This window comes from Tribolium castaneum, chromosome 1 (assembly GCF_031307605.1).
Source record: "Tribolium castaneum strain GA2 chromosome 1, icTriCast1.1, whole genome shotgun sequence".
Classification (NCBI taxonomy): Eukaryota; Metazoa; Arthropoda; class Insecta; order Coleoptera; family Tenebrionidae; genus Tribolium; species Tribolium castaneum.
The window spans coordinates 11789129-11816412 of record NC_087394.1 but is presented as its reverse complement, the minus strand read 5'-3'; the positions used below and the strand labels follow the sequence as shown (position 1 = coordinate 11816412).

The window sequence follows — 27284 nt, the reverse complement described above, 5'->3', positions numbered from 1 at the left end:
GACTTGAACTTGACTTTATTAGTCGAGCTTGCTTAATTTTGCGATAATTTATTTTTTTGACGAAAAGTGAGTTTTTTGGAAAACGTATTTTCTCAAAAACTAGAAGTACTAGAGAAATTAGGTTTTTAGCACTTTAAAGAGTAATGTTCAAACTTAAAACTGTACTAATTGTTAAGTTGTTGCGAATATTAAGAACGTAATAAAATTAAATTTATGTTAATAACTTAAGAAATAAATAGGACATCCTATTTTTTGCTTATCAGAGATTATTAAATTGTGGGTGTAAAAACATAAAGTTACAAATAGAATTACCTAGAAAGGTAATATTAATTCATCCTTAAAGCAGTTTTTACAGAGAAAGGTTTTTTTAGGGCTTTTTTTCTCACATTTAAGTAAGCACATAAATAGTACATTACTGACCTTTAAAAGAATTAAAAAAAAATAATGCAAAATTAATAGATATAATTCCTTACATCACTTAAAATTGTTTTCAAGTACTATGCAGGGTGTTTCAGAAATGAAGTTTTATATAAACTTAGTTTTTTTTTAAATGAAATATACTGTATTTTATTACATTTTGGGACGTTGCTTTTAATACTGATGGTTTTGTCTTGATCTATTCGCTAATAGACTTAGTTTTTGAAAAAAAAAATTGACGCAACAGTTTTTTTAAATGTGTTATACAAAAACTAAAAATATACAAAATAAGGTTTTTACCAATTTAAAGAGTAAAAAAGTTCAAACTTAAAACTAGTTGTTTATTGCGTTGCATTTAAGAAAAGGAAAAGTTTGTTAAAAGTTGGATAACTTAACAAAATTAAAGGGAACACTAATTTTTGATTTTGTTTCTCGTAGCATAGTTTTTTAAATTGTTTTTCTAAAAACATAGTTTCAAATGCCTATAACGTTGATAATTAATAAATAAAAAGACTTTAAGTGTTATTAATTCTAAATAGGGAATTTGAACATCCGCCATAAATATTAAAAATTGAATTATTTTACTGCAATAAACGGCCAATAATGGCCTTTAAATTGAAGTTATTTATCAGTTTGAAAATTGAACTTTTGTGTAAATGTTTAAAGTTATATATTTTTTAATTGATTATTGATTAGTAATAAGGAATTCTATCAATGGTTTTAGAAAGACATTTTTAAAGATTTTCAGATACAAAAATAAAAAAATATTAGTTTCATTTCAAAAAATAAGTTATTATTCAACATTGATGAGACCTTTTCATTTTTCTAACTGCTCGTCTGCTACTCTCCAAAAAAAATTAGTACCAATTTTTTTTTTCATTTTCATTTTTTAGCTGGCAAAATGTATTTTTTTAATAATTTTTGGTTTTTTGGTAGAATGAGTTATTCAAAAGAGTGCGTTTTTGTCAAAAAAATCATATTAATATTTCAACATCGACCAATAAAAGTAAATTAGCTTTAAAAGATTAGTATTAAAATGTAAACATGTATATGTAAAAAAAAAGGTATGTTTTATAATTTATAAAAAACCAAGCTGAAACACTTTATACAGTTGAATATAATTTTAGATTATTCAAAAGTTACGGCTTATTTAAAAAAGACTATAAAAGACTGAATTAAACTGAAGAAAAGGTTTATATGATAAAAAATTGTTTAAATTCACAAGGTATAATTTTTAGATTTTTGAGTTAACTTTTGATCATCTTGTTTTCAGCTAAGTTGTCGGAAACGGCAGATCTTGCATATTAAACAGGTACACCAATTGAAAAAATTACCAATTAGTGTTTTTTGATGTAAAAAAACATTTAACAAACTCGTGGATTCAACAATAAATTAAATCTGAAAACATTGGAAACAAACGAACAATTACTGTTATCGCTTAGGAAAAAAATCTGTATTCATTTTTATGATTGTTGAACGTCTTTTATTACCATTCGAAAATTGGTCCGAAATTTTTTTCCAAACTTTTTAAATAGTTTAACATTTTACATTAAATTTAAGGGACTGTACCAACTCGCTGTTACACCCCGTATATGGTTTGTACACTTGGAACACAAAGTTCTGAGTTGTCTTGCCTTAATTTTTTAAAGCGAAATATTTTTGGTGTTTTGATTGTTTCCTATTTAATAATTTAATAATAAGTAGAATACATTTTGACATAAAATTTTAGTATTTTTGTAAACAAAATATGTTTTCTATGTTAGTTTCAATTTTTAAATGGTTACTTGTTTAAATGCTTTTGTTTTTTTTGTAAAGATACAGTCACGACCAAAGGGATGACATTTTTTAAACAAATCTTTTCGGTATATTACAGTTGATAAACTAGCTAGATGGTTTGTTGAAATTTATTAGCTAAAAAATTTTTATCTGACTTTTGCTATCCGGCTGGGTTGATAGGGTTATCATTCTTTTTGATCGTGACTGTTCTATTTTGATGAGTTTTTTAAGGGATTAATAGTGTTTACGACGAGAATGTTTTCACAGTTTGAGTTACATTTCGTTTTTTTATCAGAATTTTAAAATCAGGACTTTTGTGTGTGTTTGTATCAAAATCGGGACATTAAGGTAAAACAGGACAAAACATCAAAAATCTAAACCTGCCTTAGCTCAGTCAGGACGTTTGGTCAACTTAGTCCTACTGGAGTTGCTGTTAAGTGTATTTATTATCCGATTTATTTTTATTATTCCCTGCCATAAGAAGGCTAGAGGCTATAAACGTATACAATGTATTAACTTGAGCATGATTGCTATTAGATTATACACCTAGGTAGTTCCTTTGATGTCTTCGCAATATGCTATCATAGAAAACTTATTTTAATGAAACTTCAGTTTCAGCCATAAAATCAGTATTTTATGTTTAGGTGATCTTAAATTAATAGTTTTATAACTGTCTTGTTTTCTTCAGAAGTTGCGAAGTCTGAAAAGATAAGGAGCTTTACTTTTTATTATACATTTCAAAATGTTATGTATTTTACTGTAGTTACTATTTCGAAATGAATATCTTTATTTATCTCAGTTTAAGACTGACTGAAATTCGTGAATGCTGAAAATAACTTTTTCGTTGATTGTTGGAGTAAAATAAGTTAATAAACTTCCATCAGCGTCGCCCATTTATCGGAAGACTTGTCCATTATTGCGCTAGTACATTAAACCCCTTTGTAGACCGACATAATTCGAATCCTTTTACGAAACGGTGCCGCTGTAGACGCTAAAGCTCGAGAAGAACAAACTCCTCTGCACGTTGCTTCCCGGCTTGGAAACGTCGACATTGTTATGTTACTCTTGCAACACGGTGCTCAACCCCATGCCACAACAAAAGACCTTTACACGCCATTGCATATCGCCGCCAAAGAAGGCCAAGAAGAAGTACTGCAAATTTAATTAATCACACACATACAATAATAAACACTGATTTTGACGTAGGTCGCCTCGGTTTTGCTCGATCATGGTGCTGATTTAACGGCAACAACAAAAAAAGGCTTTACTCCTTTACATTTAGCAGCTAAGTATGGACACTTGAATGTGGCCAGATTATTATTACAAAGGGACGCTCCGGCCGATGCACAGGGAAAAAACGGCGTTACACCTCTACATGTAGCCGCTCATTATGACCATCAGCCTGTCGCTTTGTTGTTGCTAGATAAAGGTGCTTCGCCACATGCGGTGGCTAAGAACGGGCATACGCCTTTGCATATTGCGGCGAGGAAAAATCAGGTATGTGACTCGGGTGTTTTTTTTTATTGGAGTGTTTTTTATACTTATTTTTTTTTGGTTAGATGGATATTGCTACTACTTTGTTAGAATATGGTGCTCAAGCAGATGCCGAGTCAAAAGCCGGGTTTACACCATTGCATCTCAGTGCGCAGGAGGGACATTCGGACATGTCTTCGTTACTGCTGGAACACCAAGCTGATCCGAATCATACAGCCAAGGTGAGGAATAAATTGTCTTTTTACAGAGCATTTCAAGTTTTTAGTATTTATTTCATTAAAATCAGTACAATGTGTCATTAAATTAGTTCAAAGCAGTACAAATTTAATTTTTTTTCTTGAAAAAAAAATGTCCACTGACTCTTTAATCCATTGCTTTGTTACATTATTGAGTTTTTCCGTTTTCTGCGATTTTTCTTGGTGGCTCATTCTATTGGCATACTTGAAATTGCAGCAACTTAAACGCATTGGCAACTTAAAAAAACAACTTTACTTTAATGATAGTACTGAAAAACGCTTATTACACTCGTGAAGATCGTTTTTTGGTATCTCCTCTAACTCAAGTTATAAGTTGGAGTGGGCCTAATTTTAAGATCAAATATTTTTAGATTTTTTAAATGACAATGACGAATTTACCAATCCTTTTGTTTTTGCACAGTTCAAGACAAGATTGATTTTTCAATTTTTTATTTTGAGGAAGAGGTGTGAAAAATTTTCAAACATTTGTCAAATTTTTAGTGACTGAGAAGGTTCATTGATAAGAAGATTTTGTGACGATGACTGATAAGAGGCGGTTGTGACGTCATGATTTATTTCTTTCGAAGCTATTATCTCGCTTATTTTTCATTGCAGGAAATTAAAAAAAAAAATCTACTGGTATAAAACGATATTTTCCATTTTAGTTAAATTATAAAACAGGTAAAATAAGTTGCTAGTTCGCCTTATTCTGCAACTTTTTTAAAAGACTTTTTAAGTAATTTAACGCCAGTGGCTTTTTGATTTTTTGTCAGTTCGCAAATTTGGTAAGAGCCGACTTCAAAAAGTTCAAAAAACTGAAGTTTGTTATCAACATAACATTTGTTATCAACATTTTACTAAGGTGTTTTAGGCTAAAATACATAAGAACAATGCCTCTTAATCCCTGTTAAATTGAACGCCTTAACTTCGCGAACAGCCCTGTATATTCTGTTTTGGTAACTAATTGCTGCAAATGTTAAAGGCGGTTTAAGTTAACTGTGTCGAAATTTTAAGGTCTGTAGACCCAATCATCACAAAAAAAGGAAATTAATGTTGTAGAAAAGAGTTCAGGTTATAATATTTTTGGTAACAAAACTAAATGTTTTAAGAAAATAAAAATGAAACAAAATAGGTAATTAACAAAAATTGAAATATCAATGTGTGTCTTCTTAAATAGAGTGGGCGGCAAAAATCCATTAAAAAATTGATCAATTTTAATTATTATTTTTTAAAATTTAATAGAAATGAAAATATTTTGTTTGAAAATGCTGGAACCTTGAACAGGTAAATTTCTTTAAATACATCATTCTCAACCAAATTTAAAAAAACACCTTTTAGTTTTTGAGTATTTTTTTATTTTATTTTTATTTTATTTTTTTTTAATTGTCGAAATGGCAATACTAAGATCTTAAATATTACATAACAACGTAAATTCGAATAATGACAAAAAATTATTATACAATTTTATTATTTTATTCTTGGACACTGTCAAAATTTACGGTTTTTCTCCTGTGTAAGGAAGTTTTGACAACTGTTTGGCATTTTTCAGTACGAAACGACAAATTATTTTTAACAAATTTAAAGCAATTTTAAGCCTTGCTTAAATTCTATTTCGAAGAATAAAGTGTTGTATTCAACTCGTTTTTGTGTAAATCGGTTCATTTATTTCGCCTCGTGGATGATAAACCACTCGTTTTCACTCGTGGTTTAAAATTCACTCGTGAAATAAAGCGTCCGATTTACACTCAAACTCATTAAATAAATAACTATTATTATTTCGAAAAAAAATCCTATTAATTTCTTTTTGTCAAACGTATTTCTTTGTCACAAAACTATTGAATACCAGTTTGTTCAGTTTATTAAATAAATTAATCTTACGTTTTTCTTTTAAATAGATTACAACATCTAGAAGATTTGAAAATTATTATTCCGAAAGTTCTTTGTAAAAAGTATGATTGTCAGGGGGCTGCTGGCTGGTACTTCTAAAATTTGATTTAAATGAAAAATTAACTTGTTAAATAGTAGGTGATAAAATCAATTTATTTCCATTAATTATGGTTTTTACTTTATGTTTTCGGCAATTCGACAAAAACTGTCGATTATGTGTATAATTTTAAATCGAGTTTTTTTTAAAAAAAATTTGAACAGTTCGATCAAAATAAAATACCATGAAATCAAATTAGATTAGAATTTTTTTGTGATTGATAAACTATAGTGCTGAAAGAGAAACTGAAACTGAAAGAAAAAAAAATTATCATTCGAAATTTTGTTATTTGACTCTTCGATTTGATTAATTATGAGAATCAGCATTTTCATAGAAGAAAAAGTAATAAAGCCTAATCCAATTAATGATCACATGTTATTTTCAGTTTTAAAAACATTATTACATGATTTTGCTGGTCACTGTTTATATTAATACTGAAAAAAGAACTGTTGCATTGATTTAGGGTATTGTTGAAAAAAAAATCATATTTTCTAAAAGTTTGTAAAAGTCGATAACTTTTTCTTGTTTGTATACATAGGTTTTTTCGCCAAACAAAACCCTTTTTTACTTAAAATAAAGTCTGAATTATGCCAGCGATAGAGATTTAAATGTCGTCTTTTAAGTTTAATGCATTAATGTTATTATAAATTATAAATTCACATCGTTTAGCAGCGAAACACGGTTAACAAAATTTGAGGAATATAATTTTTTAAATTATTTCAATTACTGATGTTTTTAAATTGCATTCAACCAATAATTTGCCTCTTTGTTTTTCTTTTTTTTTAATTAATTATTATTATTCTTTTTGCTCTTTTGTTAATAAATTAATTTTTATAAAAAAAGAAATTTGTTCGTTTGAATAAATTGAGAATTCTAAAAATAAAATGATTATAATTATACGGTCTAAGCAAACACCAAAATGTTTTCTTCGTAGTCTTACAGCCGTTGTAAGTAACGTTTTTGAAAGTTATTTACAGGATACATTCTTCTACGTAGGCTGAAGATGCGAAAGTGTTTCAAAATGCTCTAAGTGCTTTATTTAATTCAGAAAAAAAAACTGACAAGTGAAAAATAACGGTAATTTTTGTACATTATTTCCTACCAACATTGTGTGTTAAATGGAAAATTAATTACTTTTGCACCTGTAGTGGAATAAAGCTGCTTTTGTTTTAACTTGAAATTGTCAATTGTTAACTGGTAAAAGTCTCAAAACGAATTTGCGGTACTGGCCTATGATATCAACGATTTTTCTGTCGTGCGCTCGCTTCAAATCAGTGTGGTACATTCATTTTCGTGGGTTATGGCCGGGGAGCACTTACCTTAAAAACGGACACGTTTACTAAACAGTTAGTTATTCTTATGCAAAATTTTCTGCTGAATTTGAATCCGAGTTTAGTTTCTCGATTTGGAGAACAACTTTATTTTATCAAAACTAAAACTTGTGTTCTATTCGTTAGAACGCACATTCATTGAGGAATCTTGTGCAAAAAAAAAAATTCTAGCTTTATCCAGAAGGAAGATATACCGATGTAAACACAAAATTTGACCAATTTTAAATTTTAAAAAATTTCCACAAAAATGACAAGAACGTCTTTTTCATGTTGAAGGCAATTCCAATCAGAAAATCGAACTTCGGATTCGAAGTCAGTTAAATATTTTGGATCAGTTTAAAAAATCGTGTGTATGGCTATAAAGATTTATTTGTACTAAAGTACACCTTTTGCACATGCATTCCAAAAAGTATCATATCTATTTCTGATTAGTCGGTTGTAATTCTGAAGATATATTTACCTTCGAAAGTCGTTTGTCGTACAATTTTTTTAACGAGCTTTTGGCAATGTTGTGAATAAGGAGGTTTGTCTGATTCATTTATTACTTTTGTTACAACATTATTTATAATTTCAGAAAGCGGCGACACAGAAAAAGTTTACAACAATCTCCTACAATAGTCTGATTGGGTGTTTGGTTTCCAAACTTTGTTCACAACAGCAGTGATTTTTTTATTAATAAATTATGGTCACAAATACGTATTGACTATTCCATCGAATAATCTAAAAATAAACAAAAGTAGACACTTCTAAGTTTGATCAATTTCTCCTTTTGTGCGTTCTGTTTGCAAGAAAATTTTTTTACGTTTCTGGTTGTTTTTTTTTAGAATGGCCTCACCCCTTTACACTTGTGTGCTCAAGAAGACCGAGTGGCCGTGGCTCAATTACTGCTAAGAGCAGGCGCGCAAAAAGATGTACAAACAAAAGCTGGATACACACCACTTCATGTCGCTTGCCACCACGGCCATGTAAATATGGTGCGATTACTTATCGAACAAGGTGCTGAAGTGAATCCCGTCACTAGTGCAGGGTACACACCCTTGCATCAAGCCGCTCAACAAGGCCACGTTTTGGTTATTAGTCTCTTACTGAAAAATAAAGCCAATCCGAATGCAATAACACAGGTATGTAATATAACTGGGGTGCGAAAAACCGAACGAATGATTGGTTTTGTTGGCACAGAATGGACAAACCGCGTTGGGCATTGCGAATAAGTTGGGGTACATCAGTGTGGTCGAGGAACTCAAAGTTGTGACCGAGACCAATATAACAACCACCACAACTGTAAACATTGAAGAGAAATACAAAGTGATGGCGCCCGAAGCCATGCAGGAAACGTTCATGTCGGACTCCGAGGACGAAGGAGGTTTGTACGAGTTTTGTTTTTATGGGCTTTCGTTTATTATATACCTATTCGGGCATTTAGTTTGAGAGAAAAAATAACGGAAATAACTGTTGCAGTGTTTTAGTTCATTCGGTTTTGCAAAAGTTTATCAACGAGACCTTGCATTTTTAACAAATATTATCTCCGTACACATATTTATCGAAATTTTAATGCGAAGTTTCCGTATTCGTATGCAGCGTGTTCTAGCGAGTTGGTAAAATGCATTATTGAACTTTAAATGTTAAAATATTTCAAGATGTCTTGTACGTGTAAATTTTTATCAAAGCCAAAACAAAGTAATTTATTGTGACGTCGCTTTTGCGTATCTATAAATAAACAGGACTTCTTATTAAATGATATTTTAAAAGCAATTTTTGATCCAAAATTGAAGTTTTAATTTTTTAAGACCAATTAAATTTTAATTCAAATGCACTTTTACATTTTAAAATTGTTGACTTATTGGTTTAAATTTTGTCATCGGCTACGGGTAAGAGATCTTTTTGTTAGAAAATTATACCATCGTATAATAAATCGCGCGTGTGGTTTGCGTTTAAATAAAAAAAAAAGATCAACCAAATAAAATTTTTTATTTGTGAGACCTAAGTTTGATTCGCTAGGGAATTTGCTTAACACTAATTAGCAACGTTTTTTACAAATAGATGAAACCTATGTGTATGGGTAGAATAATTAACACCAAGTCTGATACTGAAGTCGAAAAAAAATTAAGAACTAAATTAAGTTTTTTTAAATATTTATTATCACAGATCATTATAAACCAGCAATTATTATACTCGTAAGTAACAATTTTTGCAACTTCAAAAATTTTACAGATTGCTTCTTCTTTTGTACTATCAGGTACGGTTTATCTTAATTTATACTAGTAGTAAACAAATAATATATTTTTATCCCAAAAACCTTAATACATCTCTTCATAAGACTTTAAGGGCCGGTTTACAGAAAGCGAAATTAAGATTTAATTCAAAATTAAACTAATTCGAATTAAGTTGCCATTTGAAATGCATTGACAAATGTCAAGTTAATCGCGATTAAAATTTAATTGCAATTAAAATCTTCTGTAAACCGGCCCTAAATCTTGATGACAACGTTTACTATTTGATCGCTTAATATTCCCAGGTTTTATTACGATAATTTTACCACAAACAAAACAAAAAATATTTGGGCTTAATCTACGTTCATTTGAACAACAATTTGTTTGTTTGTTTGAATAAACAATTTGTTTATCACAGAAACAACGTATGCCAAACTTGACACTGGAAACAAATTTTCAAAACTTTTAGAGAATATACAATGTGTTCTAGAATGGTCGTTTACCAAGTTACCTATGAAATTTGAACGTAGTGTGCCGCTTAATTAAAATTAAGAATGCCGTCAAAGAAAGATATTCGTCACAATAATGCAAAAGACTTTGAATTTTAAAAAACGAAAGAATACACAACAAAAATCATGGAAATATAAAATACAAACCCTTCACTTGAAACAACTTTGCCGAAAAATGCAAAAAATAGAATAAAAAGTTAATTCAATGATTTGACAGACATGACAGTACTTACTACAAGAGTCATTTCGATGAAGCGGCACATTTAATTTGAATGCCACTGCCGACTTGATGAACAACCATTTTTGAACTTGTGGTATTAAAAAAACTAGACGGATAGACAAGTGTGACATACCAGTGAGTGAGTAAGCAGAAAACAAAGTCAGTATAAACTATCTTTGGTAATTTTTTTGTAAACTAGTGAATTATTGATTAACAAAACATTTTATTAAAAAATGACTTCTTTTTAATTGTTGAAGGTAAAAGGCTCTCTAAAAGGTTTAAAACATCAAACGATTAGATAGAATTAATTTTTTTTGTTAGATTTGTTGAGTTTGTGACAGCTTATTCGTTTTTAAAAAGTAAAATACAGGGTGTATCAAAAATACGTGTCTTAATTTTAACAAGTAACAGAGCTCAACAAATAAAACATCTTTTCTATTTACAATTTGTCAATAAAAACATCGCAAATTTACTTAAAATTTGAAAAAAGATAACACTAAAACGTGTACCCGTCTATGGGTACAAAAATAAAAGAGTCGAAATATTTTCGCTGTGATAGAAACGGACAATTTAAACAATTTAAAACAATAATGAAAATTGTTGCTATGAATACAAACTAATTATTAAACACTGACCGGCTCGTTTGCACAAAAGAAGGGAGGAAAACAGTGAAAATTATAAATAAAAATTTTGCAAAATGTTGTATAGAAAACTTGTTGTATTTGATGAGTTTTATTATGTGTTAAAATTAACACACGTATTTTTGATACACCCTGTGTTGTGTTTTTCAGTGTAACAGTTAACCATTTGATTAATAAACATACAGGAGGAGAATGATATGTATGGTACATAAATAGGTCTCATGAGTATTATTTCTCATAGGTAAATGTTTAATTTTGTCGTTGGTTAATGAGATGCATTATGGAATATTGATTTAATGTAGAAAAAAATGGTTTGAATCTTTCTAATTATTTCTTGTACTTTACTAATACATTGATATTTCTTTATGATAACAACACAATTATATTTATCTGCTTTTGTTATTAGTGTCTATTCATTTTTATTTTCTTTAGGAGTATTTTTATACTTTATGTTTAATGTTAGTTCATCGACAAATTTTTGGACATTATTTTTTGCAGATTAATACATGGAGTGTATTTAAGACTTTAAGACCAATTATTTATTTTTAATAAGATAACTTAAAAAAATTCATAATCTGAACATTAATAATAACAAAAATACATAGTGTAAAATACATATTGTCATAAAATTAAAAATGATTTTAAAAGCAGTTTGAAAAACTTAATATTTACATAATTTTGCTAAATATCTATACATTTATTGTATGTTATATGTATTTTTTAAGTGCATATTTTTTTCTGATTAGATTCTCTTTCTTTTCTGTAAAATTTTGCTGAAAAGAAAGGTAAGTGTTTTATTTAAATTTTTAATGAACTACACGTATGAGAAGTTGATTATAAATAAGAGAATTTTTTATTGCTTGTGTTACATTTGGTTTTGTGGCAGAATCCAGTAGAATCCTAAAATCTGGACATTTCGGTTCGTTTATATCAGACTCAGGACAAATATAGAACAGGTCAAAATATCGAAAATCTAAATATGTCCTGGCTAAATCAGGACGTTTGGTCACCTTAATTTTAAAGACAGTTATTTCAATAAACATTTTGGATTTATGAATTCTATTTAAATTGATCCTCTCTTTATAATATGAAAATAAAGCCCACTTATTCAATTTTTGCTAAACTTCTTTAATTTCTATCTTCATGATTTTGATGGGCTTAAAATGTGACTGTCTAATAATATTGTACTTTCTTCTTTGCAATAGCCAAAATTTTAGTTATTAAAAATTAAAAAAAAAATTGCTTTACAAAGCAAAAAACACCAATTTTGGATTTAAAAAACATACTGTATATTTTGTTAGCTCGCTGGAACATGCTATATAATGTATAAATACATATTGTTGGATGATTCTTTTGCATTGCCTTTTGATGCTGGCGTTTTGTTATTTTGCTCAAGTAGAATTAACGATCATTTGCTACTAAACTTTGCAATTTTGTGGTAATTCTTTTCGGGTGGGTATATATTAATTGAGGGTCATGTGAATATGGGGATATGAAAATAGGAGAAAATAAAAAAGAGCGTGAGTGCGCTAAGGGTGGTGGTGGTTGTTGCATGCAGGCGGAGTGGACGAACCGCCCGTGGCTTACGGTCGACCAACGCATGCTCAGCACGTCTATCTACCCTTCTACCAGGGACACATGACCTACACACGTAAGTCTCTTCTCTCTAACACTTGTAGCTTCTTTTAGCTTATTACTCAACTGTAGATTTGTCATTGTCTAGTTTGTCTCATTGCGTTGTTTGCTTTTGTTATGTTCTACATATTTTTGTGAAATGTACTTTTATTTTGTTGATAGAATTACGTATTTTTACATTTGTTTTTTTTAATTTAGGTACAGTGTATGACAGTTTCTGTTCTAAATTAAACTGAAAACCAATCCTACTCATTCCCTTTTAAAGAGCACGGAGAAAGTACTAAGTAGTGAAAGACCACCTGCCACGTCTTTATTCAGGCTGTTCTGTCTAATTAGGCCCACATTATATGTATTGAAAGTTCTGATAATAATAATTATCTGAAAATTGATGTTGAATGTTGAATGAAAATATTTTCAACATAGCGGCACTTCCGGTTATACCGGAAGTCGGTATTAGCTTTCTAATTTAAAATGGGAAGACATATTTTTACTGAGTTTTTATATAACTCGAGTTATTTCAAAGTGATTTCCATTTGCTGTCCCTAAAACTAAGTCGTTTACAAAATATTTAGGGTTATTTGAAAAGTTTTGTCGCGACGAAATTAATGATTTTGTTTCCTTTGCCCTGTATACCATCTTCGAAGAAAGCATACAAATATACAGGGTGGTTTTTTAGGGCTTGCAGCAGAAACTTTTCAACTTATAATATAGCTAGAGCTTTAAAATTTTATGTAAGATGCAAATCGACAATTCTGAGTTCAACTAAATTATTTTCAAAATACCCGAGTTTCCGAAACTTCCAAAAATTGGCCCCAAGTTTAAAATTTTAAATTGTAACCATACATGTTTATTGCATATTTGAATTTACCTTCTCAAACTGAGTAAAATTTACCCCAAGTTGTTGGTACTTATCTGTCATAGTTTTTGACATGTGTCAATTTTTTTGTTAAAATTTTCATTTGCTAGGATTTATATAAGTTATCATAGCTCTTGAATCCTTTGCGATAAGTGTGTATATTTTTTTGCATTCGATAACCGAAGGTTTGAAGAGTCTTCTCGAATTTTCAAAATTTGTCAACTGTCAAAATTCATGGCTAGTATTGTAATATAGATATTTTTATTTGGGGCGTTAATTACATTTCAATAATAATTGAAATCACAAGTCAGGAAGTTCTTTCGTCAGGCCGTTCCAGCGGATAGACCAACCAGCTCAGACTTCATTCTGTAATGAAGTAAAAAGGGTTGTTGAGTATTTATGTCAACAACTACAAGACTTAACATTAAAGGTAAATTAATATTAACTTAAGAACAACTCTTAAGAACCATGTATAGCCAGATCTCTCACACTGAACTGTACAAATCGTGCAATGGTCAGCCCGCTAAACCCCACCTGGTTAGCCTCCACGCCGACCTGATCTTGCAGCTCCTTCAATACTCAATCGTGCAATAGGGTGGAATCCACCATCCCTTGATTAGTATTGGATAACCTCCACCAGATTGTGCAATAGGTCAACTTTACAGTCTCCCTAATCCTGGTCTTCGGATGGCAGTCACTACCCTGACTCCATCCGGGACACACCTCATAACATTACAACCAGATCGTGCAATAGATTGGAATCCACCAATCTGACCCTGGCCTAATGATAACTCACTCTACCAGATTGTGCAATAGGGGTTGGACGTAACCATCCCTAATCCTGGTTTATAACAACACGTGATCGGAGTTCATGATACATGGCATAGTACGCGTTCTAGTTTTTACTACATTACTAATATTGACTACAAATACTCTGTGAGAACCACACTCACCAAATTTACGCCTTCGTTCTGCTTTTGTCAGGATTGAAGTTCATATAATTTGTTTATTATAATTTTTATATAGTTACGCACAAACTAATGTGATTCACAAACACAAACACATCATTGGTTAATAAATTTAGTACATGAAATCATGAATGTTAATTTAACAAATTATTTTTATTACATTCGGCCATCCTGAAATTCGGCTCGTCCCGAGACGTCTTATGCCCTGGCTTATTACAATTGTAACAAATAACTGTCTCCTGTGACTTGCGCTGAAATCCTGTATTCAAAATTTGCGTTTCCGTCAAACACCTAAGATAACATAAGAGCATTTCCGGACTTTCATACTGGCCTGCATTAGCACTAGTTCTCACTAACACATCTGTAACTTCCCCGATAATACACGAAACATCTCGTTTTCCAAAGATTTCTAATTCATTCAACATTGACAATTTCTTATAATAATAATGAACATAGTTTTCAATAAACTTTGAACCTTTGCTTTGAAACACCTCTTTCCGATGTAATACACTTGAACCTGTTTTCAAACCAACTCTTTCCATCTCACTTATAACAAATTTAGTCCATCACTCAAATATAATTTAATGACGCTGTCAATTTTAATTTTTCAAATTTCAAATTCACTTTAAAATTATTAAACGAGAATAATAACAGAACGGAAATCTCTACTAATACGAACTTCAATTCTTTATCTGGTGTCTGGTGTTGGTCTATCCCACTTCTGATAATTTGTAATATAGATATTTTTATTTGGGGCGTTAATTACATTTCAATAATAATTGAAATCACAAGTCAGGAAGTTCTTTCGTCAGGCCGTTCCAGCGGATAGACCAACCAGCTCAGACTTCATTCTGTAATGAAGTAAAAAGGGTTGTTGAGTATTTATGTCAACAACTACAAGACTTAACATTAAAGGTAAATTAATATTAACTCAAGAATAACTCTTAAGAACCATGTATAGCCAGATCTCTCACACTGAACTGTACAAATCGTGCAATGGTCAGCCCGCTAAACCCCACCTGGTTAGCCTCCACGCCGACCTGATCTTGCAGCTCCTTCAATACTCAATCGTGCAATAGGGTGGAATCCACCATCCCTTGATTAGTATTGGATAACCTCCACCAGATTGTGCAATAGGTCAACTTTACAGTCTCCCTAATCCTGGTCTTCGGATGGCAGTCACTACCCTGACTCCATCCGGGACACACCTCATAACATTACAACCAGATCGTGCAATAGATTGGAATCCACCAATCTGACCCTGGCCTAATGATAACTCACTCTACCAGATTGTGCAATAGGGGTTGGACGTAACCATCCCTAATCCTGGTTTATAACAACACGTGATCGGAGTTCATGATACATGGCATAGTACGCGTTCTAGTTTTTACTACATTACTAATATTGACTACAAATACTCTGTGAGAACCACACTCACCAAATTTACGCCTTCGTTCTGCTTTTGTCAGGATTGAAGTTCATATAATTTGTTTATTATAATTTTTATATAGTTACGCACAAACTAATGTGATTCACAAACACAAACACATCATTGGTTAATAAATTTAGTACATGAAATCATGAATGTTAATTTAACAAATTATTTTTATTACAGTATGATTTTTTTCAAAATGGTTATCAGAAAACTGCTATAACTTAGTTTTTTCACATGGAACAATCTTATTTTCTTAACGGCAATCGAAAGAACATTGATATTTACGGTGACTTTTATCAATACGTCCTATACCTGTCTCTTACAGTTTTTGAAAAAAATCACAAAAAACGGATTTTTCTTCGTAAATTTTATAGTTAATCAAGTAGACCTTGCAAAATGGTCAACAATGGTCAAACTTCAATGTTTTATTTAGTTTTTAGCTGGTTAATTATTGAATAAGCAATAAAATAATAATTTTATAATAGTTTATTATAAGTAAATGAATTATGTAAAGTAACTCAAGTCAGTCTGCCATGGAGTTTTAAACTTCTTGAATAAAAATGGAGAACAAATCGAACATTTCTTTAAATAAATAGCACAATTTTATCGTATTTTCCCAAAGTTTACTTGATTAAAAATGAAAATAATGAGCTAAAATTCAGTTTTTGCGATTATTTCAAAAACTATAAGAGATAGATATAGAAGATGTTAATATAAGTCTGTGTGAAAATTGATGTTCTTTTGATTGTCATTGAAAAAACAGGGTCATTACATTTGAAAAAACTGTTTTTTAATCATTTTTTAATCATCATTTTCAAAAAATCATAGTAGCCTTGCGATTTGACAAATGATAATCCTGAAGATTTGGGAAAACCCTTCAAACCCTTGGCTATCAAGTGCAAAAAGAATTATTCACTTATTGTAAAGGGTTCACGAGCTGTAATATTTTAAATGAACCACTGCAAATGAAAATTTGTATAAAAAAATTGACATACGTCAAAAACTGTGACAAATAAATACTAACAACTAGGGTACATTTGAATCAATTTCAAAGTTGGCGCCAATTACTCGTAGTTCCGGAAATTTAACCATTTCGAAAGTAATTTAGTTGAACTTAGAATGGTCGATTTGGATTGTATACAAAATCTTAAAGCTCTAGCTATATCAGAATTTATTAAAAAGTTTCTAAATTAAAGGCCGTAAATGAATCAGCCTGTATTTTTAAGGACAATTACCACAAAATGGAGAATTTTTCATTAGATAAAGAATAAGTTCTTTTCAAAATTTTGAATTTAGATTTGAAATTTTTTTTTTATATATTTTACTCACATTTTCATGGCAAACCTATGCGAGAAAAGAGCTATTAATAATATTCAATCTTCAAAAAACTTCGTATAGCTTGAACGCTGTTAAACATAAGTATAGGAAATGTTAATACAGATCCATGCAGAGTTAAATTCTGTAACATTTAGTTCAAAAAAATTGTCTCATTTAATTCGAAAATTTTGATTTATTTTTTTCAAGTTCTGCAAATTTAGTCTTAAAAATTTGGAGTTTGTCAATTTCTTTAAGAAATTTGAAAGCACCGAAGAAAAGATCTAAACTTTCTTTTTCAAATAAGCCAAAAAAGATTTTGAAATTAAAAAAAATGACAGAGTTATTGTTTTTTGAAGTCCCAGACGCAAACCAAAAATTTTCAAAAAACCCTAAATATTTCGAAATCGACTAAATTTAGGTATAGGGAAAGCTGATAAAAACTCACTTACAATAACTCAGGTAATCCAAAAATGCAGTAAAAACATAGCTTTTTATTTAAAATAAGAAAAAGAATAAATGGATAACTTTAAAGTCGAAGCCTAACTAAAGTTATCCATTTATTCATTTTGAAAAAATTTAACCTAACTTTGAGATGGTCAACTCCCTCAACTTCCCCAAGGAATTAAAATAAGAAAGTTAATTACGACTTCAGAAGTCGGAAATTGAAAATATTTTCACTGAACAGGACTGGATTATGGTTGTTTACAAATTTTCAGATGACTATCATTTATTATTAAAACTCTCAACACTTCTAATGTGAACAGCCTGTATACAATTGGTTAAATTGAGACATTTTTTCTTATAATTCGTCTCAAGAACGCATTATGTCTAGTGTGAAGCTTATTATTCAATCAATAATTAATTACATCATTAAAGATTAGACCACATTACATGAACTTGTAACCTCTAGCCACTAATAATATTCTATTTTTAAAAAGAAGTTTTATCTTTAGCATTTTAGTCTCATCTCGCTCATTTCGTAATTGTTTTTTACACATCAAAACATTAAGATTTTAGAACACAACAGACGGATTTTAGGCAGATTAAGTTAGTGAAAAGAAGCTTATCTTAACTACATGTTTTAATATTATGGTATGTTATTTTCATGTTTAATTTTTGTAAAATGTTAGATTAGCCGGTCAAAACTGCAACAAATGACACTATTTATCTCCCGTTTAGGCGATGACCCAATACTTGGTGATCAACAGCAGTACAAATACATGACAGTGGATGATATGAAATCTCTGGGAGACGACTCAATGCGTATGGACGTAACACGAGACGAAAAAAGTGATTATAGAAACTCAATGGGTAAATAAACAGAATCCGAAGAGTAATTGTTTCATACAGTGATTTTTTTCAACAGCTCCGTCACATATAAGCAATGAACTTATAATAAATCCCGCCCATGTGAAGGAATATTACACCAGCAATACGTTCTCAGCTCCTGACAATGTGGATATAAACCGACAACCAATCACAGTTGGGTAAGTTTAAAAGTTTTACTAACCGAAGTTGAAAAGCTGTTTTGAACCAGTTTAATGATTTTAATGCAGTGTGCTTATTAAGTAAGAAGTGTGCTAAACCTAATTGAGAGCTTTCAAGTTAATAACTCGAATAGGTTCAATGAAAACAAGAAGACGGTGTTTTTGGATCAAGACAGTTTGGTCTATTCAAAATTAAAAATTTGGAGAAATTTCAGTGAAAAATGTTAGTGCAAAGGGAAGTTGTTTGGGTCTTCGGGTATCAAATATTTTTGTGCCATGGCGAATAAAATTTTGAAATTAATTTTTTTATTGTTTTTAGTCTTGTACTGCATTGCTGTTTGTTTTTAAAATACAATTTTTTGTGATTTTTTGGTACAAAAAGCAATTCAACAGTAAATACGCTTTAATTTTTGTTTTAAATTTTTTTAAAAACGAATCGTAGAAACGTAACTAGGTTTGAAAGTGTTCTGTTGAAAGTATTATTTACTATTATATCAAAACACACATAAATCATCGTTTGCTATTAAATACTTTACTTTTTTCTATATGCATGGGAACTTATTAGTTGATTCTTAATATTAATAAAATTATACCTGAATTTTTTCTTCCTAATGACGAATTAATAAAAATATATGCCAATATTATATACATTCAATCCAATGTAAACATTAAAATTATCGAAAATAAATAATAAATATTCTCTAAATATTTATCAAACAAATTCAGCTTACTCTTAAATTTTTTTTATAACCCCTATTTACTTTATTAATTGAATTAAATTAATTTGTTTCGATTTACTAATATATTTATATAAACATTTATATAAATTTATATAAACATTAATAATAGTTCTAATAATACGAGTGCTTACAACTTAAAGCTTAAAGTTCGAGGGCTCTCTTTATGCAACGATCTTATGCGAGTTGCACACCTAGACACTCGAGAACTTTAAGCGTTTTCGCATGAGTGGTATTCAAATTTTTTTTTGTTGGGATATTTTCATTTAAAACACGTTGCTGTCGGAAATGTTTTAAAATAGTGTTTATTATCTAGGCTTCAGATATTAAAAAGAAGGGCCTGTTAATAAACTATAAACATTATCCATTTTCTTCGACCATTAAATTACGAACATTTACTTCTTTAAACTTTGTTTTAAAATATGAGATGAGTTAGATTTATTATATAAATATAAATACAAATTTATTATATAAATTTTATTAACGTCCTTATTTACTTTATCAATAAAATTAAATAATTTTTTCTCGATGTTACTTGAATACCTCTTAGATCAACTACTGCTCCACAAAAGTTAGAGAATTAAAACAGTCTTAGAAAGATTTTTTCCCAAAGCACTAATTGAATTGAATTGAATTTTACAATAGTATTTCTATTCAATTCAATCTAAAAATAAAATTATTAAAATTATCGAAAAAATAATAAATATTTATCAAACAAATAATTGATATTACCTTTAAAATTTTATTAACATTCACATTTATTTTATTAATAAAATTAAATTAATTTTTGTCGATTTATTAATGTTACTTAAATATCTCTAAAATCAACTGCTCCACTAAAGTTAAGAAAGTCTAATTATTTTAATATCAAGCAAATTCTATCACGAGCTTTGGATCCTGATAAAACGAATGAAGATAAAGGCAAAAAGATAAAAGGAAAGTAATTGGACTTCCTTAATTCTTGTGGAGCAATATGTTCAAAAACTTTAATTCAACCAAACTTTTTTTACCAATTATCATAAAATTTAATTTATTAGGAATTCTTTATTTTAATTAAAACTTAATTTATTATTAAGCCAATTAGTCAATCTCAATTTGCTGTTAAAATTTTATATACAAACTGAATAAAAAATACCGGATAAAATTCATAACTTTGTTATTACTTCCTATTCAAAAAAAGCGATTGTAGAAAAAATTAATTTTATTTGGAATTCTTTCACTGATATTCTTTCTTTTAATTAAAACTTATTTAAATAGAAAAAATATTACTAACCCACCTAGTCAATTTTAATTATTACTTTTAAAATTTTGTCTACAGGCTCTACCAAAAATAACGCACAAAATATATCTTCGTTATTAGTCATTTCAAAAAAATCCTCGAATAGATTGATTTTATTTTTGTGACGCCATTCTTAATTTTTTTAATTTTAATTTAATTTTTAGATAGTAAACATCTTTATCTTTTTGTAATAAGAAAAATTAAATTAATAATAAAAAAATTAAAAGATAAAATATTGACAATTAAACATAACGAGCTTTATGATTTTTTCTTGACTCATTTCATAAGCAGCAATTGTTTCTTATATTTTTTTTTATAATTGGCATGAAAACACTTAATACGACATCTAAACATTCAAATTAAACAAAAAACTTTCATATTTTATCAAATAAAGCAAGAACGAAATGATAAAACTTTTTTGTGTAATACTTTCAATATCTATTACAACTTTTTTATTTTATTTTTTCAGATTTTTTTGCTTAATTTTTTTAATTATTTATACTTACCTAAAAGATAATACAAATTTTAGATAGTACATAGTACAGTAATCACTAATCACAAATGTCATTAAAAAGAAATAAAAAATCAGAAATGTAATTATGGTGTCAAAATGTTGCTTTAAAATTTGTATTTAATAAAAAAATTCTGTTCAATAAATTTCAACAGATTTTGCAGGAAGGACATTTTTTCATTTTTTAAATTTTCAAATTTTTTCTGACAAAGCATAGCAAACGCTGGATTCTGTGTGGTTATTAGTTTTTGAGATACAGCAAAAATATACTTTTAATAGACTCACCTTGTATGTGTGTATACAATTTCAATTAATTCTAGTATAATACGCAACTGTTTTTAATTTTATTCCAAATGCAAAATATATCTGATGTGTCGACACTTTTTAAAATGACCCCAAAATTGTATCAAAAGTTTACTTGTCATGGCCATTTGATTTAGAAATTTTAAATGTTGTATCTGTTTCTAGAATCCTGATTTTTGTCCCTTTCTTAGCGTACCGTCGGACAAGTGGTATACAAAGTGTTTCAGACGATTTTGTCATTTTTATTCACTTTGAATGCCTCTTCCCGTACGCAAACTGTCTTGATGTCTGTCGGTTGATTATCCCAATAGAATGCTAGTATGACCTAGTAGTTAGTGTGTATGTATTTAAAGCTTATGCAGACAAGAGTGGTCCAATCTAGAATACTCATTGCATCTTCTGGGTCCCAAAAGTCAAGGATCGGGTCTATGCAGAGAAAGGTACCTTTTTAATGGTACTAACAGTACCAGATTAATGCACTGAATGCAGCACCACACTAACATGTGTGCGCGTTTTTATTTTTATTTTTTCTAATATATTTAGCGGGGATTTTCTCAAAGGTCCATTTAACATTGATCACATTATTGGAGGGGATTTAGCAATAATTTTGTAAATAGTTGATTTTGGGCGTGCTTTGGCTACTTATATTTTATTGAGAATCAAATGCTCTGCATATAACCTGTACCTCTCAATAAAATATCACTCGGAAAATTAAACTAACTGTTTGTTGTGATGTTTATGTCTTCAGTGTACCTAGTTGGAAAAAGTAAGTTACTTGTACAGTGTACATATTTATGTGCTTCACCTTGTATGTAGCGTAGATTGATTAACAGTTGCAGAAGAGTCGAAATTAAAATTTTCTTCGTATTATTTGCACTTTACGATTCATCAGGCATGTTTTGGGAGTACTTAGTGGTTTTGTAACAATAACAGCGAATGCAATTTCAAAATTCTTGATCAATTTTCGGTGACTCACTTCCTGGCGCAAAAACCCGAACTAATTAATTTCCATATTCGCAGCTTCTTGGTGTCTTTCTTGGTTGATGCACGAGGAGGTGCAATGCGAGGATGTCGGCATTCAGGCGTTCGTGTTATTGTCCCTCCTCGTTGTGCTTCGAGTCCCACAAGAATCACGTGTCGGTATATTCGGCCCCAAAAGACGCCCAATCCTCCCCCTTTGATGGAGGGCGAGGCTTTGGCGAGCAGACTTTTGGAGTTGGGACCTGTCGGTGCCAAATTTTTGGGGTAAGTTTTATGCAAATTTGAAATTAGTAGGTATGTGAAAAATCGGTCATTTTAGACCGGTTATTATCGAAGTACCGCATTTTGCGTCTTTGAGGGGAAAACAACGGGAGATTGTTGTTTTGCGCTCCGACAACGGTGAGACTTGGAAAGAACATACTTTAGAGGCCAACGAAGAGGCGATTCAGGACGTACTCAATCACAGTTTTGACGGAGAAGGTACGCTGTTTAATCAATTTTTTATTGTAATTTTACTAAATATGTATTTCGACGAAAGTTTGATCACTGTAAATTTACTAGTTGACATTATTTTTATCTAATGGCTTAATTTTAATTGTGTAACTTTTCGGAGGATATTTTACGATATTTTCACATTTACAAACATTGTTTTGGTCTATTTCAAGTTACGCAAAACACGTAAAAAATCTCGAACTTTTATCTAAACCAACTTAAAAAAAACTTTTTCATTATATTCTGATGGGTGTTAAAATAGCTGATTTCAGCTACTGTTCGAAAAAAAATAGGGGTATTATTGAATTTTACGGAAAGTATGCAGAACCATGAAAAGTAAAATCATTTATGTTTTTCTGTGATTTTTTTTTATTGATTAGAGTTGTACTGGTTTTATATCCTGTAAAAATTATCATTCGTAAAACGATTAATCTTAAAATACAGGTGAATATTTTAAAATAGCAATAATTATCTTTAACTCTTTTAATAGTTCGTATTACAAGCGAGGTGGTAAATATGGCATTTTTCCAAGTGATTATAATATTATACGATCAAAAAGTGCTAGGAGAAAATATTAGAGTTATTGACAATTTGAGAGAAAAAAATCAATTTTTGCAGTTTTAACTTTGGATCAACGTGGAATTTGATAACATGTTATATTAATATTGCATTTACATTTTTTGGTAAAATTAGTCACATATTAATCTTTCTGTATAAGAAAAAAATTCTGTGTTACGTTGGATTCCATAATGGAAGATTTATTAAGGATCCACCAATTGGAAACGAAAAATAATTATAGAAATTGTCAGTTTAAAGGTTGAAAATAGAATGTATTTTGAGTTTCCAAAAAATATATCCCGGCGCATCCACCATATTTGCACCCACCATATTTTCTACTTTTTTTGTTTAAAATAGTTCAAACATTATAAAAAAAAATGAAAAATGCTTTTTAGCGCCTACTTTAAAAGAAAATGGAATCAGATTTTAAAAAATCTTCTGGGTCTTGAACAAATTACAAGAAACAAAGAATGGAGTTTATAAAATACTAAAGTTGTTCTTCTTGCACCAACTTTGCCTAAAATAAGATAGATATTAAAATTAAAAAAAAAATAACACAACGGTCTTTGCGCTTCTTTTTTCAACTTCAAATATTGAAACATGAAAATCCTTTACTTAATCACCCACCCACATGAGGATATATAGATTTTTTATGTTTTAGGCTTTAGTGTTTACTAACTGTAGTTAACAAAAAATTTATTCTACTATTGTCAGTATGTAAAATAAAAAAAATCTTGACTGTTTTGGGTTTGTAACATTTAAATATTTGATTGATACAAACTCTAAAACTATTACTTTACAGTACTTATGAGTATATTTCTTCATTAGTGACAGAAAATACCTATGATTGATTTGGGGTTAATTTAGTGTTTTTATCCCCGCGCATCCACCATATTTGCATCCTCTTTATTTTCTGCTTTTTTATGTTTAAAAAAGTTTAAACATTATTAAAAAAATACTGAAAAATGCTCAGGAAATAACTCATTTTAGCGCCTACTTCATAACAAAATGGAATCAGATTTAAAAAAGAAAATCTGGGTCTTAAACAAATTAAATAAACAAAGAATTGTGTTTATAAAATACGAAAGTTGTTCTTCCTGCACCAACTTTGCTTGAAATAACATAGATATTAAAATTAATAAAAAAACTAACACAATAGTTTTGGCGCTTCTTTTTCACCTTCAAATATTAAAACATTAAAATCCTCTAGTTATTTGCCCAACCACGAGGATGTATAGATTTTTCATGTTTTAGACTTTAGTTTTTACTAACTGTAGTCAAGATTTTTTATTTCTTTTATTCTAATATTGTTAGTATGTAAAATAAAAAAAATCTTGACTGTTTCAGGTACACAGAATTTAGAGATTTGCTTGATACAATCTTTAAAACTACTACTTTATAGTTCTTTTGACTATTTGGCCATTAGTGACAAAGAATACCTATGATTATTTGATATTAATTTTTTTTTGATCCCGGCGCATCCACCATTTTTAAGTTGGATTTTTTCTTTGGTGTATGCATGCGAAGATTAAACATTATTTGGTTTTGAGCTGAATGAACAGTTTTGTTCATTAAAAATAAAAAAATTAAAGTACAGGAAAACAAAAAATTAAAAAAACACAAAATAAAAAAATTATCTCCAAGTCTTCTTGGCGGAATTTTGAGAACCGTCTTTTGAGTCGCAACTACAGGTGCAACTATTTAAAACGAATTATAAATAAACAAACAATTTCACCCTTATTTTAAAAAATTACTCGTGTTTTTGTTTTAAAAATTAATTAAATATTCAAATTACATCCGTAGGGCCAATTATTTCATAATCGAAATCGAAAATAAAGTTAATGTTTATTTAGAATGTGAAAGTTTTGTCAACAAATCCATTGTAATCAGCACATTATTCACAACATTAAATTTAATGCTCTTTTAAATTTGATTATAAAACTGGTCCTAAATATCAAAAATGAAAAGATTATAGATTGCACCAAAAATAATTTACCAAATCTTGGTTTTGGGTCATTTTAAAAATAATCTTTGCACAGGTCAATTCAGCTGAAGCTTTTTGCAAAAATAAAATTGTCAAACTAATTTTAAATAATGTAATTTTTTGTTTTTTAAATAACAACCGAAACATTAAAATAAAAATGAAAAAATACATAAACAAATTACTGATAAATTACACATTAAAGGCTTTATCTTTTTGTTCTTGCCCTATTTTATAAAGTTATTACACAAAAAGAATGATTTCTCATTAGAAAAAGCAGAAAGATGTGAAAATTTTCAATGATTTAGTTAACGTTTTTATTTTGTTTCTTTTTTGCTTTTTTATTACCAGAAATTAAAGAAGTGTTCTATAAAAGACAGTAAAGAAACATTTGTGGATTGTCATTTCAAAAGATTAAAATTGACGTCATTACTCATAAACCAATGACGTCGTAAACGTTGCAGTCGAGTCAAAACGAAGCAAAATGAACCAAAATGAAATTAGTCTGTATGAGGAATTTTTTGAAAAATGTCCCATAACAATGATATGGATTTTGTGCGTTACAATTGGTTTTGTCACAGGTTCAATAAAAAAGTGAAAAAACTTATTTACGTAATGTATTAATTACGACGAATGAATGACAAAATTGAAAAAGTGAATGTGGTAGAGAAAGAACGGTGAAAGACTTGGAATACGGAAAAACTTTAATTATGTAACAATCTATGAAAAACAGTGATGAAGTAACGTTTATTTTATTGTCATTGTTCCGTTTTTACTTTATGGTATTAATTCTACCAAATTAATAATTCTATGCTTTTTATTATTTAACGAATTGAAAGAGACATTACAATTTGATCGAATTTTGAGTAGATTTTTTTTTGCAATTCTTTCAGAACTGAGCCAAATCGAAGATCTTCACACGAACCGAATTACACGAATCTTAACCAACGACTTCCCGCACTATTTCGCGGTCGTATCCAGAATTAGACAAGAAATTCATGCCATCGGTCCAGATGGCGGCACTGTGTCAAGCAGCGCCGTTCCACTTGTTCAAGCTGTCTTCCCACCCAACGCTCTTACGAAAAAAATCCGAGTTGGACTTCAAGTAAGCTTTTCTTCAACTCAATTTGTTGAAGAATTATACGTTTTTTTTTGTAATTCAGGCGCAAGCAATTGAGCCCGAATTGGTGTCCAAACTGCTAGGTCACGGTGTTGCGGTTTCACCGATTGTTACAGTGGAACCAAGAAGGCGCAAGTTCCACAAAGCCATCACTTTGAGTATGCCGGCACCAAGGGCACACTCTCAAGGAATGATAAATCAGTATTCTGGATCAGCACCGACGTTACGCTTGTTGTGTTCTATCACAGGTATGTGATTTTTTATTGGTCTTTTCGTACGATCACATCATTCATTTTTCCTTAAAAGCACAAAACCTCTGCTATTTGTCATAAAGAAATTGTTGCTGTTAGAGTTAATGCAGTGTTTCTTCAACATACAAGGTCTAGAAAAAAAAGTAAGATTAGTTGAAAAGTTTATTAGTTTTCAAAATCGTTATTGTTTGTTTTCCGGTTAGAATAATTGAAATAGCAAATTGCTTTTGTTTGCAATTTTGTTATTTAATTTAAATACTAGGGACTCTAAAATTATTGTGGTCAAAGTTTAATATTTGTTAACCACATGTATTTCCACATTTATTGAATCTTTTAATCTACGAGGATGTTTATAAGTGTAGACATGTTTCAGATCGAGATTAATATCTAAGGCCTTGAAAATTGATTGATTCTTCAAACTTTTTTTTATCACTCTGACCATGTATGTTAGAAAATGTGAAGAGGTTCAACCGAATTTCTTTTAATTTTTTAATATCTTTGAAAAACCAGCAAAAATAAAGAAGAAAATAATATTAAAACGAAATTTTTAAGCAG

General features: G+C 29.7%; 1 protein-coding gene and 1 long non-coding RNA gene across 18 annotated transcripts in view; one reads left to right on the top strand and one right to left on the bottom strand.

Moving 5' to 3' along the window:
- The window catches only part of LOC656174 (ankyrin-2), a 133235-nt gene that overhangs the window by 54223 nt on the left and 51728 nt on the right, over positions 1 to 27284 (top strand). For 12 of the 17 annotated variants that reach the window (XR_010336337.1, XM_015978435.2, XM_064359905.1 and 9 more), the window contains exons 9-21: positions 3139 to 3342; positions 3400 to 3690; positions 3753 to 3908; positions 8063 to 8359; positions 8418 to 8601; positions 12377 to 12469; positions 18209 to 18340; positions 18396 to 18516; positions 21700 to 21786; positions 22367 to 22591; positions 22647 to 22807; positions 26252 to 26463; positions 26522 to 26726. Coding sequence is in view for 16 of the 17 variants with exons in the window: in XM_015978435.2 (XP_015833921.1) it covers positions 3139 to 3342; positions 3400 to 3690; positions 3753 to 3908; positions 8063 to 8359; positions 8418 to 8601; positions 12377 to 12469; positions 18209 to 18340; positions 18396 to 18516; positions 21700 to 21786; positions 22367 to 22591; positions 22647 to 22807; positions 26252 to 26463; positions 26522 to 26726 (2368 nt within the window). In the remaining variant the exon portion in view is untranslated. Of the gene's footprint in view, positions 1 to 3138; positions 3343 to 3399; positions 3691 to 3752; positions 3909 to 8062; positions 8360 to 8417; positions 8602 to 12376; positions 12470 to 18208; positions 18341 to 18395; positions 18517 to 21699; positions 21787 to 22094; positions 22113 to 22366; positions 22592 to 22646; positions 22808 to 26251; positions 26464 to 26521; positions 26727 to 27284 lie in introns of all 17 variants that reach the window. The other 5 variants (XM_015978439.2, XM_015978444.2, XM_015978438.2 and 2 more) reach the window with 3 other exon arrangements.
- On the bottom strand, positions 13552 to 15959 carry LOC135267931 (uncharacterized). Its single transcript, XR_010336338.1, has 2 exons — positions 14263 to 15959; positions 13552 to 13675 (listed from the first exon to the last, which is right to left on the bottom strand). It is a non-coding gene; the product is annotated as an uncharacterized LOC135267931 (long non-coding RNA).